The following is a 19,422-nucleotide window of genomic DNA, read 5'->3' as shown; positions in this document are numbered from 1 at the left end:
TAGAAAGAAAAGAAGAGAATCGTTCCATTTTCATCACCTAAATACAGTCACTATTGACATGTTGTTGTCATTCCCTTCCACTTTTTGATATTTTTAATCTGTTTTACACAGTTGTGTGATTTTATTCTAAAAGCACTTTAACAGGCTATTTAACATTTTAATGTACTAAAAACTTTTCATTTTATTACAAGCTTTTCATAAGAATAAATTATATGTAGACATTGAGATATAATAAATAGTGCTTATAGAAGAGATGGAAAGTTTACATGAGATATATATTGATAATAAGGTGCTTGGTATAGTGTCTGGGACACGGGTTCAAGAGACGGTAGCTATTACTGTTATACTTTGAAAAGGGCTTTTCCTTTTGCGTATATCATTATTTAATTTATAATGGATATTACTATCTCACAACATCATGCTTTTTCCTCTTTAGTGGAACAGGCAAGCCACATGCCTCGCAGAGAGAGGCCAAGAATATATTATTGCTCCTCAGGAGAATCCTTCTGCTTGTTTGGTTTTGCTAAGAAGGTAGAGTTCAGGCTGAGCAGAGTTCAACAAGTTGAGGCTTAGAGTGGTAAAGAGGGGCGTCCTGTGTCTCAACACTGAGACCCATGCAGGACAAGGATCCTGAGTGGTGTTTAGAGTAGTGAACTCAGGTTTGGGTTAGGATCTTTCATATGAGGGATTTGGCCTACATGGCATAGAAATAAAGGGTTGATTTTTACTCTGAAGTCACTGGGAGGTTAACAATCAAAACATGGGCTCTAGCCTCTACAAACCCTCAACCTCCCCTTCATGTTTCTTTAAAGGTTGCTTTGTCATTTATTATGTTTTCACTAATTTTGTTTCCATTTCCTGTTTGAAGTTTGTTTTTCTGGCATCTCTGGTCTTTCCCTTTTCTCCCTAACTTCTCTTCGCTTTCCTCCTCTCATAGAGTTTATCCCCATCTTTCCATTTCTTAGCTGCTTTTTTGATTAAAAAGGAGGGAGGGAAAAATAAGGGTATTTTCCGAGATGCAAAGACTAAGTCTACTACCCAAAGAATCTTGCTAAAATTATTATTATTTTAATTTTTGAATTTTATTTTATTTTATTTTTTATACAGCAGGTTTTTATTAGTCATCCATTTTATACACATCAGTGTATACATGTCAATCCCAATCTCCCAATTCATCACACACACCCCCATGGCTTTCCCCCCTTGGTGTCCATACGTTTGTTCTCTACATCTGTGTCTCTATTTTTGCCCTGCAAACCGGTTCATCTGTACCATTTTTCTAGGTTCCACATACATGCGTTAATATACAATATTTGTTTTTCTCTTTCTGACTTACTTCACTCTGTATGACAGTCTCTAGATCCATCCATGTCTCAACAAATGACTCAATAAAATAATTATTAAAGGATGAACTTCAACAAGAGTGAATCCAGAGGAAAGGTGCTGGCATACAAGAATGGTGCCTCAGAAATTGATAAAACATGTCAGAAAACTTAACTAACATCTTACTATTAAAGAAAATGTCCATTTCACATTTAAAAAAGAAACTTGTTCCTAAGAATGACCAACTGTAATCAACAGAAGGAGCTTCAGACAAGTGAAGTGGAAATACAATATGCTAACTGCTGTGCCAGAGGTATGCACAAGAGGTATCACATCACTCAAACATGTAGGAAAGTATCAAGAAAGGCTTCCTGAAGGAGGTGACAGCTGAGGTGCGTCTTGAAGAATAGCTCTGAGTTGGTTTGGCAGGCGAGTGGAGAAGGTATGGTCACAGGTGGTGTTTTATGAATCCAACAGGGTGTTGATGTGTGTGGCAGTGCAGTGAGGGTGGCTGGGAGAATGCTGAGCATATTAGCAAAACCCAAATATGTCATGGTTCTGATAGGACAGGGAAGGAAAGAAGCACTGGGAGGAAAAAAATGGGCTAAATAACTAGAAATCTCCACTAAAGAGCTGAAGAACAGGGTAGCAGGACAGAGAGAGCTAGAAGAGGAGTGAGTATGAGCAACAGCCTTCCTGATGTTCTCTGCCCAGTGAAATGCTACCCCCTTTTTTTTATGACCCAGTTCAAATCCTAGCCATTCTGCTACCACCAGGGCCTGAAGAAGTAGATTTCTTCTCCTAAGAACCATGATCTCCAATTTGGCACATAATCATTCACTGTCTCAAATCAACGGCTATCTTTTTATGGATACTCAACCCCTTTAGGGCAGGGATCCTCAGAGAACCCAGAGCTAGGCTTACACACAGTGAAAAGTAAAGATTTACTGACTTCTTAACAGGACCCACAAAGCCCCCATTTTCTGGTTCCTGACCATCTTCTCTCTGCTACTCTGCCTGTCTCTCCACGTTCCAGTCACACTGGCCATCTTTCAAACCCACCAATTTCTTTCACACTTGTTTTTGCACATGCTCTTTTGGCCTGGAATGCTTTCCCCTTTATTATTCACTTGGTTAATTCCTACTCTACTTTTAGGATTCAGTTACCATGTTATTTCCTCAAAGAGACCTTCTCTGTCATCCCTCTCCCCCCCATATACAATCTATCACGGCATATTTATTTGTGTGGTTGTTTGTTTAATGCCTCTGTCGTCAGACTATTGTAAGCTCCATGAAAACAAAGATCATGTCCACTTTGTTTATTACACCTAGTGCCTTGCTCAGTACCTGGTAGATAATAAGTATTCAATATACATCTGCTGAATGATGAATGATTCTAAGGTCTCCAGGGGAGCCATAGGACCTAAGTGTCAATACTAACTACAATCCTGTTGGTGTAGAGGGTCCTGAGATTCACCCTTATGCTGGATCTCCATGGGTTGAGGCTGGAGATACGTTGCTTTCTTAGCTGGATCCAGAGGTACCGATGTCTCAGAAAGCACTTCCTGTGCACAGGCCTGGGTTGAAACCTGAGGACAAGCAAGCTCATTTAGGTATCTGAAGGGCCCACAGAGTAAATGATACCCAGAGACCCCACAAAGGACCAGCTTGGAAGCTCACTCCCAACTATCCCTCCGCTGAGCACAGGGCCCTTTCCTACCTGTTGGCCTGATTCATCCAGCTCCCTCTCCAGATCTTCCAGCATAGCTACCACCTCCTCCCCACTTTCTGGTTGAGGATCCTGTACCCAGTCCTGGAGCTCCTCAGGCAGGATGGTCAGGAACTGCTCCAGCACCAGCAAGTCTAACATCTGCTCCCCGGTGTGTATCTCAGGCCTTAACCACTCACAGCAGAACACCCAGAGATGGCTCAAGGCCTCATGGGGCCCAGGAGTCTCCTTGTAGCAGGAATGTTGGAAGCGCTGGCAGAATAACTCCAGGTTGTTTTGGCTGCTCCCTTTTGTGCCAGATCTCTGACCCACAGCACGCCATTTTTTTTGCGGTACGCGGGCCTCTCACTGTTGTGGCCTCTCCCGTTGCAGAGCACAGGCTCCAGACGCGCAGGCTCAGCGGCCATGGCTCACGAGCCCAGCTGCTCTGCGGCATGTGGGATCTTCCTGGACCGGGGCACAAACCCACGTCCCCTGCATCGGCAGGCGGACTCTCTCTTCCCTGCGCCACCAGGGAAGCACAGGCCCTTTTTTGTTAGTTACTTCAAAGAGCCCTTTTGGCTCTTCAGGAACATCTGGAGGAAAACAGCAGCCATTCCCACTCCAATGGGCCAAGAGGAGGATTGCTGATACGTGTTATCCTTTAGGGCACACTCCTAAGGTTACAGAAACCATAGTTAGAAAGATATGTATATGCAGGCTGATTCAATATTTGAGCTCACACACTAAGTCTAATCTTTCTGTTTTAGAAGAAAAAGGAGGCTCAATCCCAAATTAAAGAGAATTTAATAAAGAAAATTAAAAAAAAATAAAAGTTTAAGGCAATTCAAACCTTTTTTCAAGTAGGAGAAGGGAAGTTTGTCAGGAGACTGCATTTTTGACAATACTGGGAATATTGTTGGATTCTTGCTTCCTCCAAATAACACCAAAACAATCAGTTGATAAGGCCAACCCAAGTTTATTCTTAGAGAGCACTATTTGACAGAGTCTTAGTAGCGTCTCCCAGGGAAGAAGGCAAAGTCAGGATATTTATGAGGTTTTGGGGGCTTAAGGCAGATCTTTCAAAGCAGGATAAGGATTGGGCAAGGATCATGATACAATAGTTTAGGACTGATGGGCACAGCAAGGTGCAGAATTTGAGTTGACGGTTACAAAATGTCTAGATCCTATCCATTGAAAGTTGAAGAGTTTGATGTTCACATAAATGGATTGAGGGGCAAGTTCTTGAAACAAATATAATTATCGGCAACTTTTACTTTCTAGGGCAAGAATTTCCTGTAATAGTAAAGGTATGTTGCTAAAGAAGTGGAATAGTGGAGTTACATTTAGGGAAGACAGTTGAACAGTCAAATTATGTTAGTGTAGGTAGTAGGCTGTGTGGGGGTAGGTGGCTTCAGTTTTCCATGTAGCAACAGACATAAGCAGGGCCTACGGGTTTGCAGAAATGTGGATTACCAACTAATTAGCATGGCAGGCAGTGGTTAAGGGCACGGGCTGTGGATTCCAAAAGACCTGAGCTTGAATCCTCTTTTCTTATGTGTGGTGGCTTAACATCTCTAAACTTCTGTTTTCCCCTCTGTAAAAATATCGTAGAGGTTTTTAAACGTTTTATTTTGAAATAATTTTAAACTTATAGGAAATTGCCAGAAAAAAGGTACAGAACAATCCCTATAACCTTCACCCAGCTTCCCCTAGTTAACATCTTACATAACCACAGCACAATTACAAAACCAGGAAAATAATCTTACAGTGCGATTAACTAAACGGCAGACCTTATTACATACGGTTATTTTGAGAATCAATTAAATTCAGTGCCTGGCACTTAGTAAGACCTCAGTTAGAGGGATGCAGTTACCACTGTGAATTGGTCATCCAGGTGCTGGCTCCAGGGATCACGCCTCGAGCTCAGTCAGGTACACTTCTAGGTTTCCGGGCACAGAATATAGGACGATGCAAGGAGGCCCTCTAGTGCCTTCTCTGCGCCTGGCATCTGTTACTCAATGGGCAACTTTCCAAAACACCTTCACCTTCCCGGCCCTAAAGGTTAATTTAGGGGATTCTAGACTGGGCTTGGAGAAAGATTGCTTTAGGAATCATTCAAGATAAAGGACATGGAGCCGCTTACACATGTCTTCCACTGTTTTGGATCTTCGAAAGAGTAAGACAATATAGTGAGTTAACCGGCTAGACTACAAACCCCGTTCTCATTTACCGCACTGGCACATCATTGTGACCAACCACGAGCCCAAGGCTCAGGAGGTGTCGGCTGTCTGTGTCCTTCAAGCCACAAGGACCTGGCAGACCACAAAAGGCTTCCGGGAGTAGGCGGCCACGTTGGACAAACGGGTGGTCAGAATAGAACTACTCGTGTTAGCAACCAGTAACCCAGGAGTGCGAGTCTTAGAAACGTTCTGGGGCGCCGGCCGCCAGCTGGGCTGGCTGCTGCGGGGTCTCCGCGGGCACTTCCAGCGCCGACTGACCAAGGAGGTGGCTCCTCCCACCCGCGCCCAGCCGACCTGGGGGTCCCGGGCCCCGACGCGGGGCCGTCTTCCTGCCAGTCTTACCAGCGCCCGGGGAAGGTGGCCCCCCGGACCTGCCCAGCCCCTCGGAGCCTCAGACCTGCCGGCGGCGGAAGTGCGTCCGCGAACCCGGCCCAGCCCTGCGCTTCCGGCGGCTTCGGGAAGGTCCGAGCCGTTTGGCTTGGCCGAGCGCCCCGTGCCTGTAGCGAGGTCTGCACATCAGGACGCCTAGGCCTATAGGGTTTTGATTTATAACTCGCCTCATCTTAAAAAGAGGGTCCGAGCACCAGCTCCGCGTCGTTGCTCCGCGGGGCAGCGGGCGGGGACCTTCCTAGGCGCGCTTGCCCTCCGAGCATCACTTCTCTAATTCCAGTTCACCGACCCCGCGTCCTCTTCCCCTCCCTGCCAACCTGACTCCCTGGACAGCATCCCCCACTCCATCCCGACCTCCGTCAACCTGAATGTATTTACCAGGCAGGCACCCCGCGCAACCAGAATGTGTCCGCAGTGTTCCCATCAGTACAGTCGCTCCGTCTGGATCATAAATTACCCACAAGGAGAGGAAGGGAAAGGAGGAGGCGTAAGGCACGCTATGATGGGTGCGGTGCTGTGTGTTCTACTTACAACCCGGAAACACGCAAAAAGCTTAAGTGACCTGCCCAAGTTTGCACAGCCCAGGGACAGGATGCACCCCACGCATGTGTGACCAAGACCTGTCCTGGGATCCCTACAGCGTGGCCACAGTGAGAGAGACCACCACTGCTCAAGGTAAAATGACAATTTCCAGGCTTATCGTGTGTATTGACATTAAAAAATGAGACTGCTGCAGGGCTCGGACACCAAAAAAGTTTTCTCTAGGAAAATTAGAACCCCAGGTAGAGAATAGAGTCTTCTGGAAAAATTTAACAACTGATGGTCTGTAGCTTGTAAAGGACACTTCTACTCTGTAGGCTTTTTAAGTTGGTAAGTGGAGTGGGAAGCAGGTGTTGGGGAAGAAAAATTTTCCTTCTCCCTTTCTAGGTTCTTTGGTTGGTCTTATAATTAAATTGACATAAAACAGATTATCAGAAGAAAAACAAATTTAATTTTTTATGTCTAGGAGCCCTGAAGATAAGAGAGGCTTACATGCCATCCTGAGCTAATGAATGGGATAGGGGTCTGGGGCTTCAAAGGGGAGGAGGGTAATTAACAGGATGATAAGAAGAGCAGATGTTTGGTAATTAGATGTTTGCCCTGCCATGCAGATACGTCTTTTAAATGAAAAAAGTTATCTCTGTTAATAGCTCGTTTTCCAGCACAGGCCCCCAGTCTAAATTATTTCCGGTAGTTAAGGGAGAGGTAAAAGTTTTCCTGAGTCTGCTGGGTCTTGATAGTTTTCAACTCAAAATAATCCACATTCCAAAGTGGCACATTTTTGGGTAGCCTATTCTGATCCACTTCATACTCACTTTGCATCTTGCTGAACTCTTCATGAATTGTGGGTCCACTGGAATTTTGTGCTCATGAGGGATTACAAATGCTACACGTGAATGGGGGCATATCCTCTGCTCAGGCACATGCTCTATCGTCCTATTTTACTTCACTTACAAAACACAGTTTGAAAGATAAAGTTAAGAATTTCAAGACTGTGACAACAGGGCATTAAACCAAGCTCTTGACCTTCTGAAAGCAGGACACTTCTGAGTGCTAGGCACTGTGACTGCATAAGTCACACATATTTGAAGCTAGCACTACACATCTAGCAGACTCAGTGGGGAACCTTACAAGGGAGGCAACTGTGGAGAAGCCTTCAAACAAACGAGATAAATGTGGGAAAAATTTCAGCTGGAATCCAAATCTTATCAAGCACAGGAGAAACCATATTGGAGAAAAAAACCTTGTAACTGTGGTGAGTAAGGATATTATGAGGATAAAAGAAGGTATCATGTGGAAGGCATCTTGAATACATGCATTCCTGTGCTGGTCTAAGAATGTTGTAGTACAGGTGAGTATTGGCTCTGCCAAAGCAAAATGGACGAACAGAAAAAGTATGACATTTAAAATAAAGAAATAAACACAAATAAAAAATATATTAAAACCTTACAGAGACCTCCCTGGTGGTCCAGTGGTTAAGACTCTGTGCTCCCAGTGCAGGGGGCCTGGGTTCCATCCCTGGTCAGGGAACCAGATCCCACATGCCACAACTAAAGATCCCGCACGTGATAACGAAGATCCCGCGGGCCGCAACTAAGACCTGGCACATCCAAATAAATAAATAAATATTAAAAAAAAACCTTACAAATATCACTTAAGAAACAGGTTACAATTGTGTTTTCAGAATATAAACCAAAATTTTTTCCTAAGTTATATATTGCAGAGCATTTGTTATTATGCCTTCATAAAAATTTCACATTCAGAAGACATAAACGTTGACGTCTTTCCAACCAAATATTCGTTCTTTAAAAAATATGGAAGAGCAGTGCCTTCAGATGGGAAAGATGGGCTCTAATATTTTAAGACTTTTTTTAAATTTCAGGAAACAAAACAAAACTTGGGTCTATAAGAAGAAGTTACGTTTGAGACTGAGAAATGTTGCTTTAAAATGAAAAGAATAAAGGAAGAGTCATTTTTAAATCCAATTTTTTGGTATAGCATGAATTTAAAATTTCATTTATGGGAATTCCCTGGCAGTCCAGTGGTTAGGACTCAGCACTTTCACTGCAGTGGGCCTGGGTTTGATCCCTGGTAGGGGAACTAAGATCCCACAAGCTGCATGGTGTAGCAAAAAAATAAATAAATAAAATAAAATTTCATTTATTTATTATTAATCTAAAAGCTAATAATCATGACATATGAATAGTGGGATTTGGGAAAACATGTTTCATGTCAGAGTGAATCCATTTCAAGATACAGACATTTAAAAAATACTTTTGTGTTTGTCTTTTTAAAAAATTCAGATATAATTGACAACATTGTGTGAGTTTAAGGCATACATTTGGATTTGATACACATATATTGCAATGTGATTACTACCTTAGTCTTAGCTAATACCTCCATCACTTCACATAATTATCTCATCTTTTTTTGTGATGAGCACATTTAAGATCTAGCTTCTTAGCAACTTTCAGGTATATAATACAGTATTGCTAACTATAATCACAATGCTGTGCATTAGATCCCTAGAACTTATTCACCTTCTAACTACAAGTTTGTACCCTCTGACAAACATCTCCCCAGTTCCCCCACCTGCAGCCCCTGGTAACAATCATTCTACTCTGTTTCTATGAGTTCAGTTTTTTTAGATTCCAATTATAAATGATATCATGCAGTGTTTTTCTTTCTCTGTCTGATATACCTCGCTTAGCATAATGCCCTCAAGATCCATCCATATTGTTGTAAATGGCAGGACTTCCAGGTAACTGGTAAATTGAAGAAGGGCCCTTCTTCAGTTGAGGAGGTAATACTGAAGAGGACAGATCTAGGAGATATTTTAGAATCATTTCTGACCCTTTAAGATTACAGGGACTAAAGGAAAAAACCCAAACAAACAAGGCTTAGGTGAGTCTGAAAGATCAGGTAGATGATATAGCTTCTATTATAAGGGAATAGGAAAGAGGGTACAAAATGGCTTTAGGTGATCCAGGGGAGTCAGAAAAGGTAATTTTAAGACAAAAGAGTAAGTTTACTTTACAGAGCAAGCACTAAATGTACAGTAGAGGTTAGACTATGAAATTACACATGATGAAAATACAAATAGGTTTAAATAAAGATAACTTTTATGAGATCAGTCAGGAATAGGTTTTTTTTTTTTTTTTTTTTTTTTTTTTTGCAGTACGCGGGCCTTTCACTGTTGTGGCCTCTCCCGTTGCGGAACACAGGCTCTGGACGCGCAGGCTCAGCGGCCATGGCTCACGGGCCCAGCCGCTCTGTGGCATGTGGGATCTTCCCGGACCGGGGTACGAACCCATGTGCCCTGCATCGGCAGGCGGACTCTCAACCACTGTGCCACCAGGGAAACCCCGTCTTTTCTAATTTTATATCCCGTTGTCATACTGTTAGTGACATAGTCAAGGTTAAGGTTAAGAACTAGGGCACTGGAATAGTATGTGTGCTTATATCCCGCTTCCACCATTTACTATGTGTTCTTGTGCCAGATACTTCACAGCTCAGTTTTCTCAACTATAAAATAGGAAATAAAATAAAATAAAATGGTAAAAATAACAGCACTTGTACAATCATGAGACAGGTTTTATCAGCACAGTGCCTGTAAAAATAAACTATGGGTTCAACATTACCGTAAAACAAATATTGGGTTATTTAGATCCTATCAGGACGTTTCTAGTTCAAGGTCATTGTAAAGTAAATGCTAAGACTTTTTTTAATAAAGCCTCTTAGTGGAAAATTTTGTTCATTAGATTATACTTCTCATATGGAAGTTCTGTTTCTAGCCAGAGTTTTCATATAAAAGCATTATATACTATAGAATATTTAGGCCTTAAATATGTTTTTATTTCTCATATTAGTTCAAATGTGCCTCATCTAAAAGGTAAAACAAGTAGAGCAGGATTCACCTTTATATCCTGAAATCATTGGTAGAGTTCCAACTTGTTGCAGATTCCTCTCCACTCTTCTCTCAGATACCTACCCTTTCTACACTCTCCTCTAGGTCTTTTTTTTTTTAATTTTTATTTTATTTTATTTTTTTTCCTCTAGGTCTTTTTTTGAGAGAATAGCAGCCGGCAGCAATGAAATAAAGTTTCAGGACCTATATTTTTAGTACTAATTCCTTCAGCCCTCTTCCACAATTGTCAGTAGCCAGAGAACCCTATTTCTGTCAAGAGAGCTCCCCAGAACTACACTCTCTATCCACCTACCCCAGGAGGGTGCCAAAAGCCTCACAGCGTACATAGCAGTATAATCCCAGTTATACTACTGTGTATCTCCTCCAAATTCTAAGGTTTATTTCAATTTGAACACCTTTCCTTACCTCTAACCCTAGCTCTTGCCTAATTTGCTTCTATTCCCCTCCTGTCTTATTTGAATCTCTGGATTATGGCCTCTTGCTTTAAATGCTCTTCCAGTTGTTCACTTCCTGGCATGACCTCTGAACACAGATTTTGGCTTACATACTGGAATGCCACCACTGCATATGTCCTCTTGTTTGACGTGACTGTCTAATTTAGTTGTGCTGTGACTTCATTCTTTAAAGGAATCTTCCGAAAGAACTGTTCTGCAGTACCTTGCTCAAGCTATTCCATTCCTAGGCTTAGCCTACCTCCTCTTGTGGAGAATCATTAACTAGAGTTGATGATCAGTCTCTTTATCTGAATCTTCTTCCCCCCACACTGTAATCATGGTTATTTCCCAAGAGCGTCCTCTTTTTCTATTTTCATTGCCGTAGACTAACCCATTTAATAGCCTCCCCCAAATTCTGCTATTTTGGTTTGATTTTAGCGGTCAACGGAAGAGGTACATCCACTGTCTCACAGAAAGCAGACACATAGAGGTGAAGATCATATGCAGAACAGAAAACTGAGAATGAGAGAGAGAACACTGTCTCACAGAAAGCAGACACATACAGGTGAAGATCATATGCAGAACAGAAAACTGAGAATGAGAGAGAGAATAAAGAGACATCGGTCTTACAGTCATTCATCTCACCCAGTATTTATTTTTTATTCAATGTTTTTCACGTTTTGCTATTTCCTTATGAATTTAAGTTCTTTACATTAATAGGCTTTCCCTCTTGTGAATTCTCTGATGTTGACTAAGGTGTGAGCTCTGACTGAAGGCTCTCCCACACTCACTGCATTCATAGGGTTTCTCTCCAGTGTGGATTCTCAGGTGTCGAATAAGGTGTGAGCTCACTCTGAAGGTTTTCCCACATTCACTACATTCATAGGGTTTCTCTCTGGTGTGAATTCTCTGATGCAGGATAAGATGTGAGTTCAGGCTGAATGCTCTCCCACATTCTTTGCATTCAAAGGGTCTTTCCCCAGTGTGAATCCTCTGGTGTCTAGTAAGATCTGAGCTCCCCCCAAAGCCTTTCCCACACTCATTACATTCATAAGGTCTCTCTCCAGTGTGGATTCTCTGATGCCTAATAAGCTTTGAGCTGTGTCTGAAGGCTTTCCCACATTCATTACACTGATGGATTTTCTCTCCACTGAAAATTGCTGCATGTTTAATAAGGTTTGGGCTCTTGAGAGATTTTCCATATTGGTGAATTTTTTCTCCAGCGTAAATTCTTTGATGCTTAATAAAATCTGAATTCCATTTGAAACTTTGGTCATAGGTACTGTGTTTACAAGATTTCTGGTGTGAAAATTCATTTGAGTTCAGATTTAAGCTTCTCTCACAACCATCATGGCTTATTATTTCACCTGTAAGTGTATTTTTGTGGGTGAGAATTTTACTAAAACCTCCATCCTGAGCTGATGATGGTTTTTGAGACTCCCCTGATTCTTTTTCCTGTTGTCTCTTTAACCTGCCTGTAGACTTACAGATGTCTTGAGGCTCAGCAGGTCCTTCTGACACAAATCCTGAAATTCTTCCTGATATAATTCTCTGCGATTCCATTCTCTCATAAATTTCCAGCTCTGGCATGGATCCACTGTTTTCACTCTCATTGTCTAAAATAATGATGAAAAAATAAAGGGGTAAATACCTGTTTGCTGAGCTGATAGACAATAAAACTTCGAGGTACACGCAAGATGGTTATCTATTGGTACTTCATTTGGCCACTCTAAAAATGTGTGGCCTTTGGAATGAGAGGACTGATGGATGAGGATACAAAAGAAAGAAAAATTGGTAAAAGCACATAATTTATGCAGTGGTTGGCAGAGAGAGGAAACAGACATCCGAGGATGAGCAGATACAACAGAAAAGATTAGGAAGAGGATCACCACCAGCAAGAATGGGGGTGGGGAACAAAGTAAGTAGAAGGACTATGCAATGTGACTGAGAGGGCTTTTGAGGAACTTTGGGTCTATGATATTTCTAGTGTTAGGCTTAGAGGATGAAAGGGAGGCACCATCTCAAAGAGAGCAGATGAGGACATAGATGCATTGAGAAAAGTAAAGTTATAATGACTCTGAGGTATGTATGTGGTGGGAGAAACCTCCATCCATCTATCCATCCAATCCACCCTTCCATTTCTTCTTCATCATTCATGGATAATCAAATTCTGTCATTTCTGCTAAATGTCCCCTATATACCTCCCTTTCTTTACATTTCTGTTACTATAGAATCTCACTGCTTCCTGTTTAGATAACTGTAACAGCCTCCTTGCTGTTCTGACTCTGAGCTATTCTTCTTCCCAGTCATCCTAAATACCCTTACCAGACTAATTGTCATTAAACCCAGTCATCCTGGGACTTCCCTAGTGGTGCAGTGGTTAAGAATCCACCTGCAAATGCAGGGGACGTGGGTTCCAGCCCTTGTCCGGGAAGATCCCACATGCTGCGGAGCAACTAAGTCCGTGCACTACAACTACTGAGCCTGTGCTCTAGAGCCCGCGAGCCACAACTACTGAGCCCATGTGCCACAGCTACTGAAGCCCACGCACCTAGAGCCCACGCTCCACAACCAGAGAAGCCACCGCAATTAGAAGCCCGTGCACCGCAACAAAGAGTAGCCCCAGCTCGCTGCAACTAGAGAAACCCCACGCACAGCAACAAAGACCCAATGCAGCCAAAAATAAAACAGCAACAACAATAACAACAAAAAACCCTGTCATCCTCTTACACCCTACTCAGAAACCCTTAATCTCTTCTACGACACATCTGAGCTCTTCAGACTGGTTTCCAGGACTATGATCTAGTCCTCAAAATTCCTACCTTCTAGCTCATCAGCCATATACTGTGCTCATGACTCTATATTATGCTGGAATCAAGCAGCCCCTCTTTGTTATAGGGTGTCCTTTGTCTAGAATAAGCTAGGCAGTAAAGGGGGTTAGGCAGTGCTGGTCTTAGGGTGGGAAAATTTACAATTTTAGGTGGGGTGAACGGAAATGTTTCCAGAGCAAACTTGAAAGCAGAATTTGGGTAATTAAAAAAAAAATTACTGTAATTTACTCTTGGGTTTATTTTGGGGACCATATACACGTAAAGTGATATTGAGTCCATGAACTTTTTAAACAATGAGTTTTCGAACAGCAATGAGGATTCTATGGAAGTAGTCAGTGCAAGTATGGCCAACTTTCTATAAAAACATAAAAGAGCTTTGTAAAACCAAAAGTAAAATAAAAAAAGGCAACAATATGGATCTTGTTCTACGTATCTGTGAATTATATTCTATTTCTGAGTATATCATCACATATTTGCCTCTTTTTCTCTATCATTGTACGTGCTTCTCTATGAACATGTTTTGTTTCTGTGTATGTGTTTCTTTCCCTTTTGCTTCTTTTCTCATTCCCTGAGATCTCAACTCATTCATTTTCTTTCCTTTAACTTGCTCATAACATGAAAACATCCATGTTTTAGAAATATTATGGATAAAGAACAAATGAAAAAAAGGAGACATTTTGGATAAGAAACAAAGTTTTCTCTCTCTTTTTCTGGTTGGCCAATGACACACAAGAAAAAAGTTCTCGATTTCTCATGAAGTAATAAAGGAAAGGACCATCTGCAGTTATGAAGACTAATATGAGAAGGGAGGTTCACTGTCCCAGTTCTTCAGGGACGTGCACCACAGAGAGTATTGTCCCTTACCACGGTCCAGTAGGAGTTGGGGTTCTGAAGAACCATGAAGGACCTTGGTGTTCACTGGCTGGAACTGGACACTAAGTGGTGGTCCAGGAGGTGCCACATTTCTCCTGAATAGTTCTTGTCCATGTCCACAGACTGGAATCTGAGAAAAACAAAGTACATTTGAGCTTATGAGAGAATCCCTGTTGGAATTAAACATCTTCCAAAACCAAAGAGAGCCTCCTGTAGTATTGGGTTGGCCAAAAAGTTTGTTCGGATTGAACAAACTTTTTGGCCAACTCAATAACATAAAACTGGGGAAGGAAGAATTAAGTCTGAATCAATTATAAAAGGTAGTATGGTACCAAACAGAGAGGGAAGGAGACACAACTGCATACTGAACTACGAGTTCCTACAAAGCTCACTAGATATCAATCTCAGGCCCTTTTCTCCCTTTGTGGGACTCCACCCATCCTGGAGGTCTTAGATCTCCCATCCCCTTTGTACCTGGAGTACTGCTTCATCAGTGCCTCTCTCTAAATCTTCCAGTATGGTCACTGCCTCCTCTCCAGTCTCTGGGTAATGTTCATGCACCCAAGCCTGTAGATCCCCTGGCAGGATGGTCAGGAACTGCTCTAGCACCAGTAGCTCCAGGATCTGCTCCTTGGAGTGGGTTTCTGGCTTCAGCCACTGACAGCAGAGCTCTCGCAGCTGGCTCAGTGCCTCGCGGGGTCCTGGGGAATCCTGGTAGCAGAACTGCCTGAACAGCTGTCGGCAGAGCTCCTGCCTGAGGGGATCACTTCTCTGTAAGCAAGTGTCCTGCTTCCAGACAAAATCTTCCTCTTCAATCTTCACTATCAGAAGTCCTTCATCCTTTTGAAGGTTCTGAGCTGCAGCTTTCTTTGATTCTGTTGTCATCTTGAGATAAAATGTATGATCAGAATCCCACTTCTGCTCTGTGAAAGGCCTTTTTTAGTTTAAAGAGCTCTCCTGAGGGATAAAAAAATTGTTATTACTGTCTAGGAAGACAAAATATCACATCATAGAAATAGTTATTCTTCATTATACACTTAAAAGCACTGAAATACCTGTTTTGTGGAATACAACTGTTGCATAATTTCTACCTAAAAGCAGCTTAAAAATTTATTTTAAAAATAAGATAATTTAAATTACAAATATTAAATATAAGACAATATAAATATAAGGCAATATTAAATGTTAACTTGTCATATGCAATTAAATTATTTATTAGTCATAAAGAAAATAACCATCAAAACAGAAAAATGACAGAAGTGCTTCATAAAGTTGGAGATGGAAAAGAGCACAGTAGGTTACAATGGTCAGGAGAAGCTTAATTAAAAAACTAACTTCTGATGAATGGATAGGATTTGACTAGGATGTGGGAGAAAGAAATAGGAAATTACAAGCAAGGAACAGCTTGAACAACTGGTTAATGGTAGGAACACAGAAGTGGGAAAGCAAAATGTCAGTAGGTTTGTATAAGGAAATTACAGAGACAAAGCCCCTATTGAAGAAAGCTTCAAATGTCAAGTTCATGAATTCAGAGTTTATCTTTTAGGCACTGGGGAGCCAACAAAAGCTTCTGAGCAGAATGGCCTGACAAATACTGTTTGTGGAGATATATTGTTTATTTCTAGGATGGACCACAATATGAAAAGATAGAAACATAAAGAGGCTACTATACTCATAAAAGTGTGGGGGAAATACAAGCTTAGAATATTATAACTATCTATTCAGAATGTGGAACTAGGATTACTTATAAATCTCTTAAATAATAAAATAGGGCAACTTTTCTTGACAGCCAGAGGTTAACAATTTCAGTCAGTGTAACTAGCTTCTTCCCCAAAAGTCTCAGGTAGGTTTCCTTTTGTCCCAACAATTCCTTCTCTGCCTTTCTGGTTTCATGGCTCAGTCTATGTCCTGGACATTGAGGCCTATCATATCACCAGTAAATTATAATAAACCAGCACCAGTCTTTTGTTAGTCTTTTTGTTAGATATGAGCTCCTCAAGTCTTATCAGCACTTTGGAATGGTCAGTCTGGTGTCTGGACTGAAAAACTGAATAAAGGAATTGAGAGGTAAAGCCCCAGAGTACAATAGCAACATACAAGTACCAATCTTTCATGTCCTTCTACTCAACATTTCACCAAGCTGACTACTGACTCTTGCACAGACATGTACATTATTAAGAATCTTAACACAGCAAAGCATTGGGCTAGAAGTTATATGGCAGTGGTTTCCAAGAAAGTCTGAATTCAGAGCTGAGCTCACTGCCTAACTGTCATGTGGGAACTTTGTTAGAAACAGATTCCTTGGCCCTGCCCCTGGAGATGCTGACCTGGTTAGTATGGGGTATGCCTAGATATTCTCTATTCTGATGTACAGATATAAGGAATTTAAAAAATAGTATTTGAGTTTGCAAGGAGTTTACAAAATAGTTGGAAAGAAATGACATAAAACACACATGGATGCAAAACATTTAAATAACAAAACAAGTTTCACGTGACACACACATTGAAAATGTTTGATAAATGTTGAAAGCCGAAGTACTAAACAAATTGCATGGTAGAGACACTGAATATCTTAATAGCTCTGAGGTAAGGAAAGAATGTGTGTGTATGTGTGCAAATATTTCCTACAGGTGGTGGGGCTTAAACTGGACAATAAAGGATGAGAAAGATCCAGAAAAGCAAAAAGGAAGGGAGAGCAAAGAATTGAGGAAGTGGGAAAGAACAGCAGATTGATAATGAGACCAGCTTGCAGGGTGTAATTGGAGTGACTAAGAATTGCACTACCTCTGATAAGGAATTCACCAACTCTACTCTGAGTTCCTACAGTTCCTAAAACAACATCTGTGGATGCAACACATATTAACCTGTATTATTTTTAGTCATTTGGCTGTTTTCTTTTTCTTTTTTTTTCCATCAATTGACTGGAGCTCCATGAGGTTAAGGACCATGCATTAATATTTATTCTTAAGTTCCCACATTTGTTGATTTATTGGATAAAAATGTAAATTAGGAAATTTGAGTTTCCTAATTGCTTTGTGTTTTGGATATTCTGTATTTTAGATGATGAGACGTCCACTTAGAAAAACATTTCCAACAGATATTAAGAGATTTTAATGGAAAGGAGTTAGGAATGGAAATACAAATTTAGATAAGATCCATGGAAAGGGCAGTTAAAGATAAATATTGAGGATAATTCTCCAAGAGTATGAAATGAAGATCACAGGCTCAGATTGAACCTTGGAAAACAGAGTTTGAGGGGGTGAAAGTAAGAACAAAATTTAGCAATGATAGAGGAGGAAAATGGGGGGTTAGAGCTATGGTATATATATCAGTCTCAATCTTTCATAATTTATTGGGACATTCTTTTGATATAGAGACCTAAGTTCACTTCTTGTTATGTTTTCTAGGTGTGTTAAGTGTTTACCAGGTAGTGTCTTAAATCTTTATGGGCATTATCTCATTTAGCTTAGGAAGGTGAACAGTAAAGTAGGCCTACAGAATCCACAATTCCTAGCTTAAACTTAAATTATCATGCTAAGCAGCTGATTCTACAACATATGTTATCTCCTCACATAGCTGAAAGCTCTGTCTTCAGATGTTTAATCACTTCTCATCCACTTAAAACAGTCCACAACTCTAGATAAAATCATCTAGTTCTCAAGGATTTGATATATACCCCCTAAAGCTGGGTTTCAAATGTCTTACTAACCTCAAGCTAAAAAGCATTTATTGAGCATCTAGTGCTTTACAATCATTGTGTTGGAGCAGAGTTACAAAAATAGCTACGCAGATAGTAAACAAATGCCATTAGAACAGAGAGTAGGTAGTAATTAGTTACGTTGGGAAAGGTGGAAGTTTCGTAAAGTGCAGGCTTCTTGTTGGATGAGTAGGTTCCTGGTGAATGGGTAGGTTCTGGGTGTGTATGTTGGGGTAGGAGGAGGACGGGGGTGGGGGGGGTAGTTTTGTTGGCGGAGGGATGGCAGGGGAAATCCAGTAGAGGTCACAGAGCAGGGGAGTCACAGCTCTCACAGCACCTTGTGTTTCTCAAATTGAGGCACTTTCCAGTCTTACAACTGCCTGATTTGCTGTCTTCTTTCTCATTCTAGAACGAGATATTGGTTTCAATATTGGCTTCGCGGCCTCCCCGCTACACAGGAAACACTCACTAAATATTTACTGCGTGAGTAAATTTCATGAGGATGCCGGGCTGTCCCCACTTTTCCTGCGAAAAGGCAGATTACTCCTTCCATGAGAAGCAGGAGTCAGGGGCGGACCGTGGGGCAGTTTTCTTCTGGCAGAACGCAGCCGATCCAAGACAGATGCCAGCCTTCCTCGCCTTGCCCGACTGGGTCAGGCCACTCCTCTTACCAGTGACCCTATAATCTCCGCAAGCAGGAATGCCCGAACAGCCCCCCAACCACGCCCTCTTAGCCCTCAACGATGACGTCACGCGCGGCGGAGGTAACTATGGAAACCCCTGTCCTTTCCCGAAATAGGAGGGCGCGAACGCTCTCCCAACGCCAAACCTAGTTCCACCTTTCCTCGGGATTCCTCTGAGGTCCCGGTCCAGAGCGCCACAGGGTTGCTGCAATCCCGAAGGGAACATGATAGGGACTGGGTGTTTAAAGGGGACAAAGGGCCGGACATCTGAGGCCCCAGAGCCGGACTCACCTCTCCCACAGGGCTGGTTCCGATCGGACACTTCCGGTGGAAGGACGGAGCTGCAATACCCACCAAGGCGTCTTTCCACAGAGACTTTTGAGGCTGCGCAGAAGGAGACGGGCCGGCTTTGGACTGCGCTTCCCAGAAGCCTTCGGATCTCCTCAGGAACCGGGACTCCATTTCCCAGGCGTCTTCGCTACGGTCTTGAAGTCCTCAGACTTTGAAGGAGAAGGCGTCTTTTCTTCTCTTTGTAGTAGTAAGCTTGCCTCTTCAGCTCCCATGCGGGCCTCATCCTTGACTTCATCCCATTTCAGTATGGGGCCGTGAAATGGAAGCCCACGCAGCAGGAACGCGGCTCAAACTTCACCTTTGGACTTATGGGAAACTTTTCCCAAATCCTTGGTTTGTCCCCCAACCCTGGTGGACCGCAGATATGCAAAACGGGGTTAATCGTAACGCCTGGCTTAAGACTTTGCATTACCCTAAATTG

General features: G+C 42.1%; 1 protein-coding gene and 1 long non-coding RNA gene across 3 annotated transcripts; both read right to left on the bottom strand.

The window, feature by feature from the left end:
• On the bottom strand, window positions 1-5,695 carry LOC132497398 (uncharacterized). Its single transcript, XR_009533583.1, has 3 exons — window positions 5,617-5,695; window positions 3,044-3,708; window positions 1-2,912 (listed from the first exon to the last, which is right to left on the bottom strand). It is a non-coding gene; the product is annotated as an uncharacterized LOC132497398 (long non-coding RNA).
• A 4,087-nt stretch (window positions 5,696-9,782) lies between these two features.
• ZNF165 (zinc finger protein 165) lies at window positions 9,783-19,111 on the bottom strand. 2 transcript variants are annotated; one of them, XM_060110439.1, is made up of 4 exons: window positions 18,942-19,111; window positions 14,745-15,227; window positions 14,262-14,400; window positions 9,783-12,182 (listed from the first exon to the last, which is right to left on the bottom strand). In XM_060110439.1, exons 2-4 carry the CDS (start codon window positions 15,153-15,155, stop codon window positions 11,275-11,277), a joined length of 1,458 nt encoding a protein of 485 aa, XP_059966422.1. In that variant the 5' UTR covers window positions 15,156-15,227; window positions 18,942-19,111; the 3' UTR covers window positions 9,783-11,274. The 2 variants fall into 2 exon arrangements, with proteins under 2 accessions (XP_059966422.1, XP_059966423.1); XM_060110440.1 differs by lacking the exon at window positions 18,942-19,111 and adding an exon at window positions 18,109-18,147.
• Between the last annotated feature and the right edge of the window lie 311 nt (window positions 19,112-19,422).

The sequence above is a fragment of the Mesoplodon densirostris genome, chromosome 10, assembly GCF_025265405.1.
Source record: "Mesoplodon densirostris isolate mMesDen1 chromosome 10, mMesDen1 primary haplotype, whole genome shotgun sequence".
Lineage (NCBI taxonomy): Eukaryota > Metazoa > Chordata > Mammalia > Artiodactyla > Ziphiidae > Mesoplodon > Mesoplodon densirostris.
Note: the sequence above shows the minus strand (reverse complement) of the source record. Positions and strands in the feature narration are given on the sequence as shown.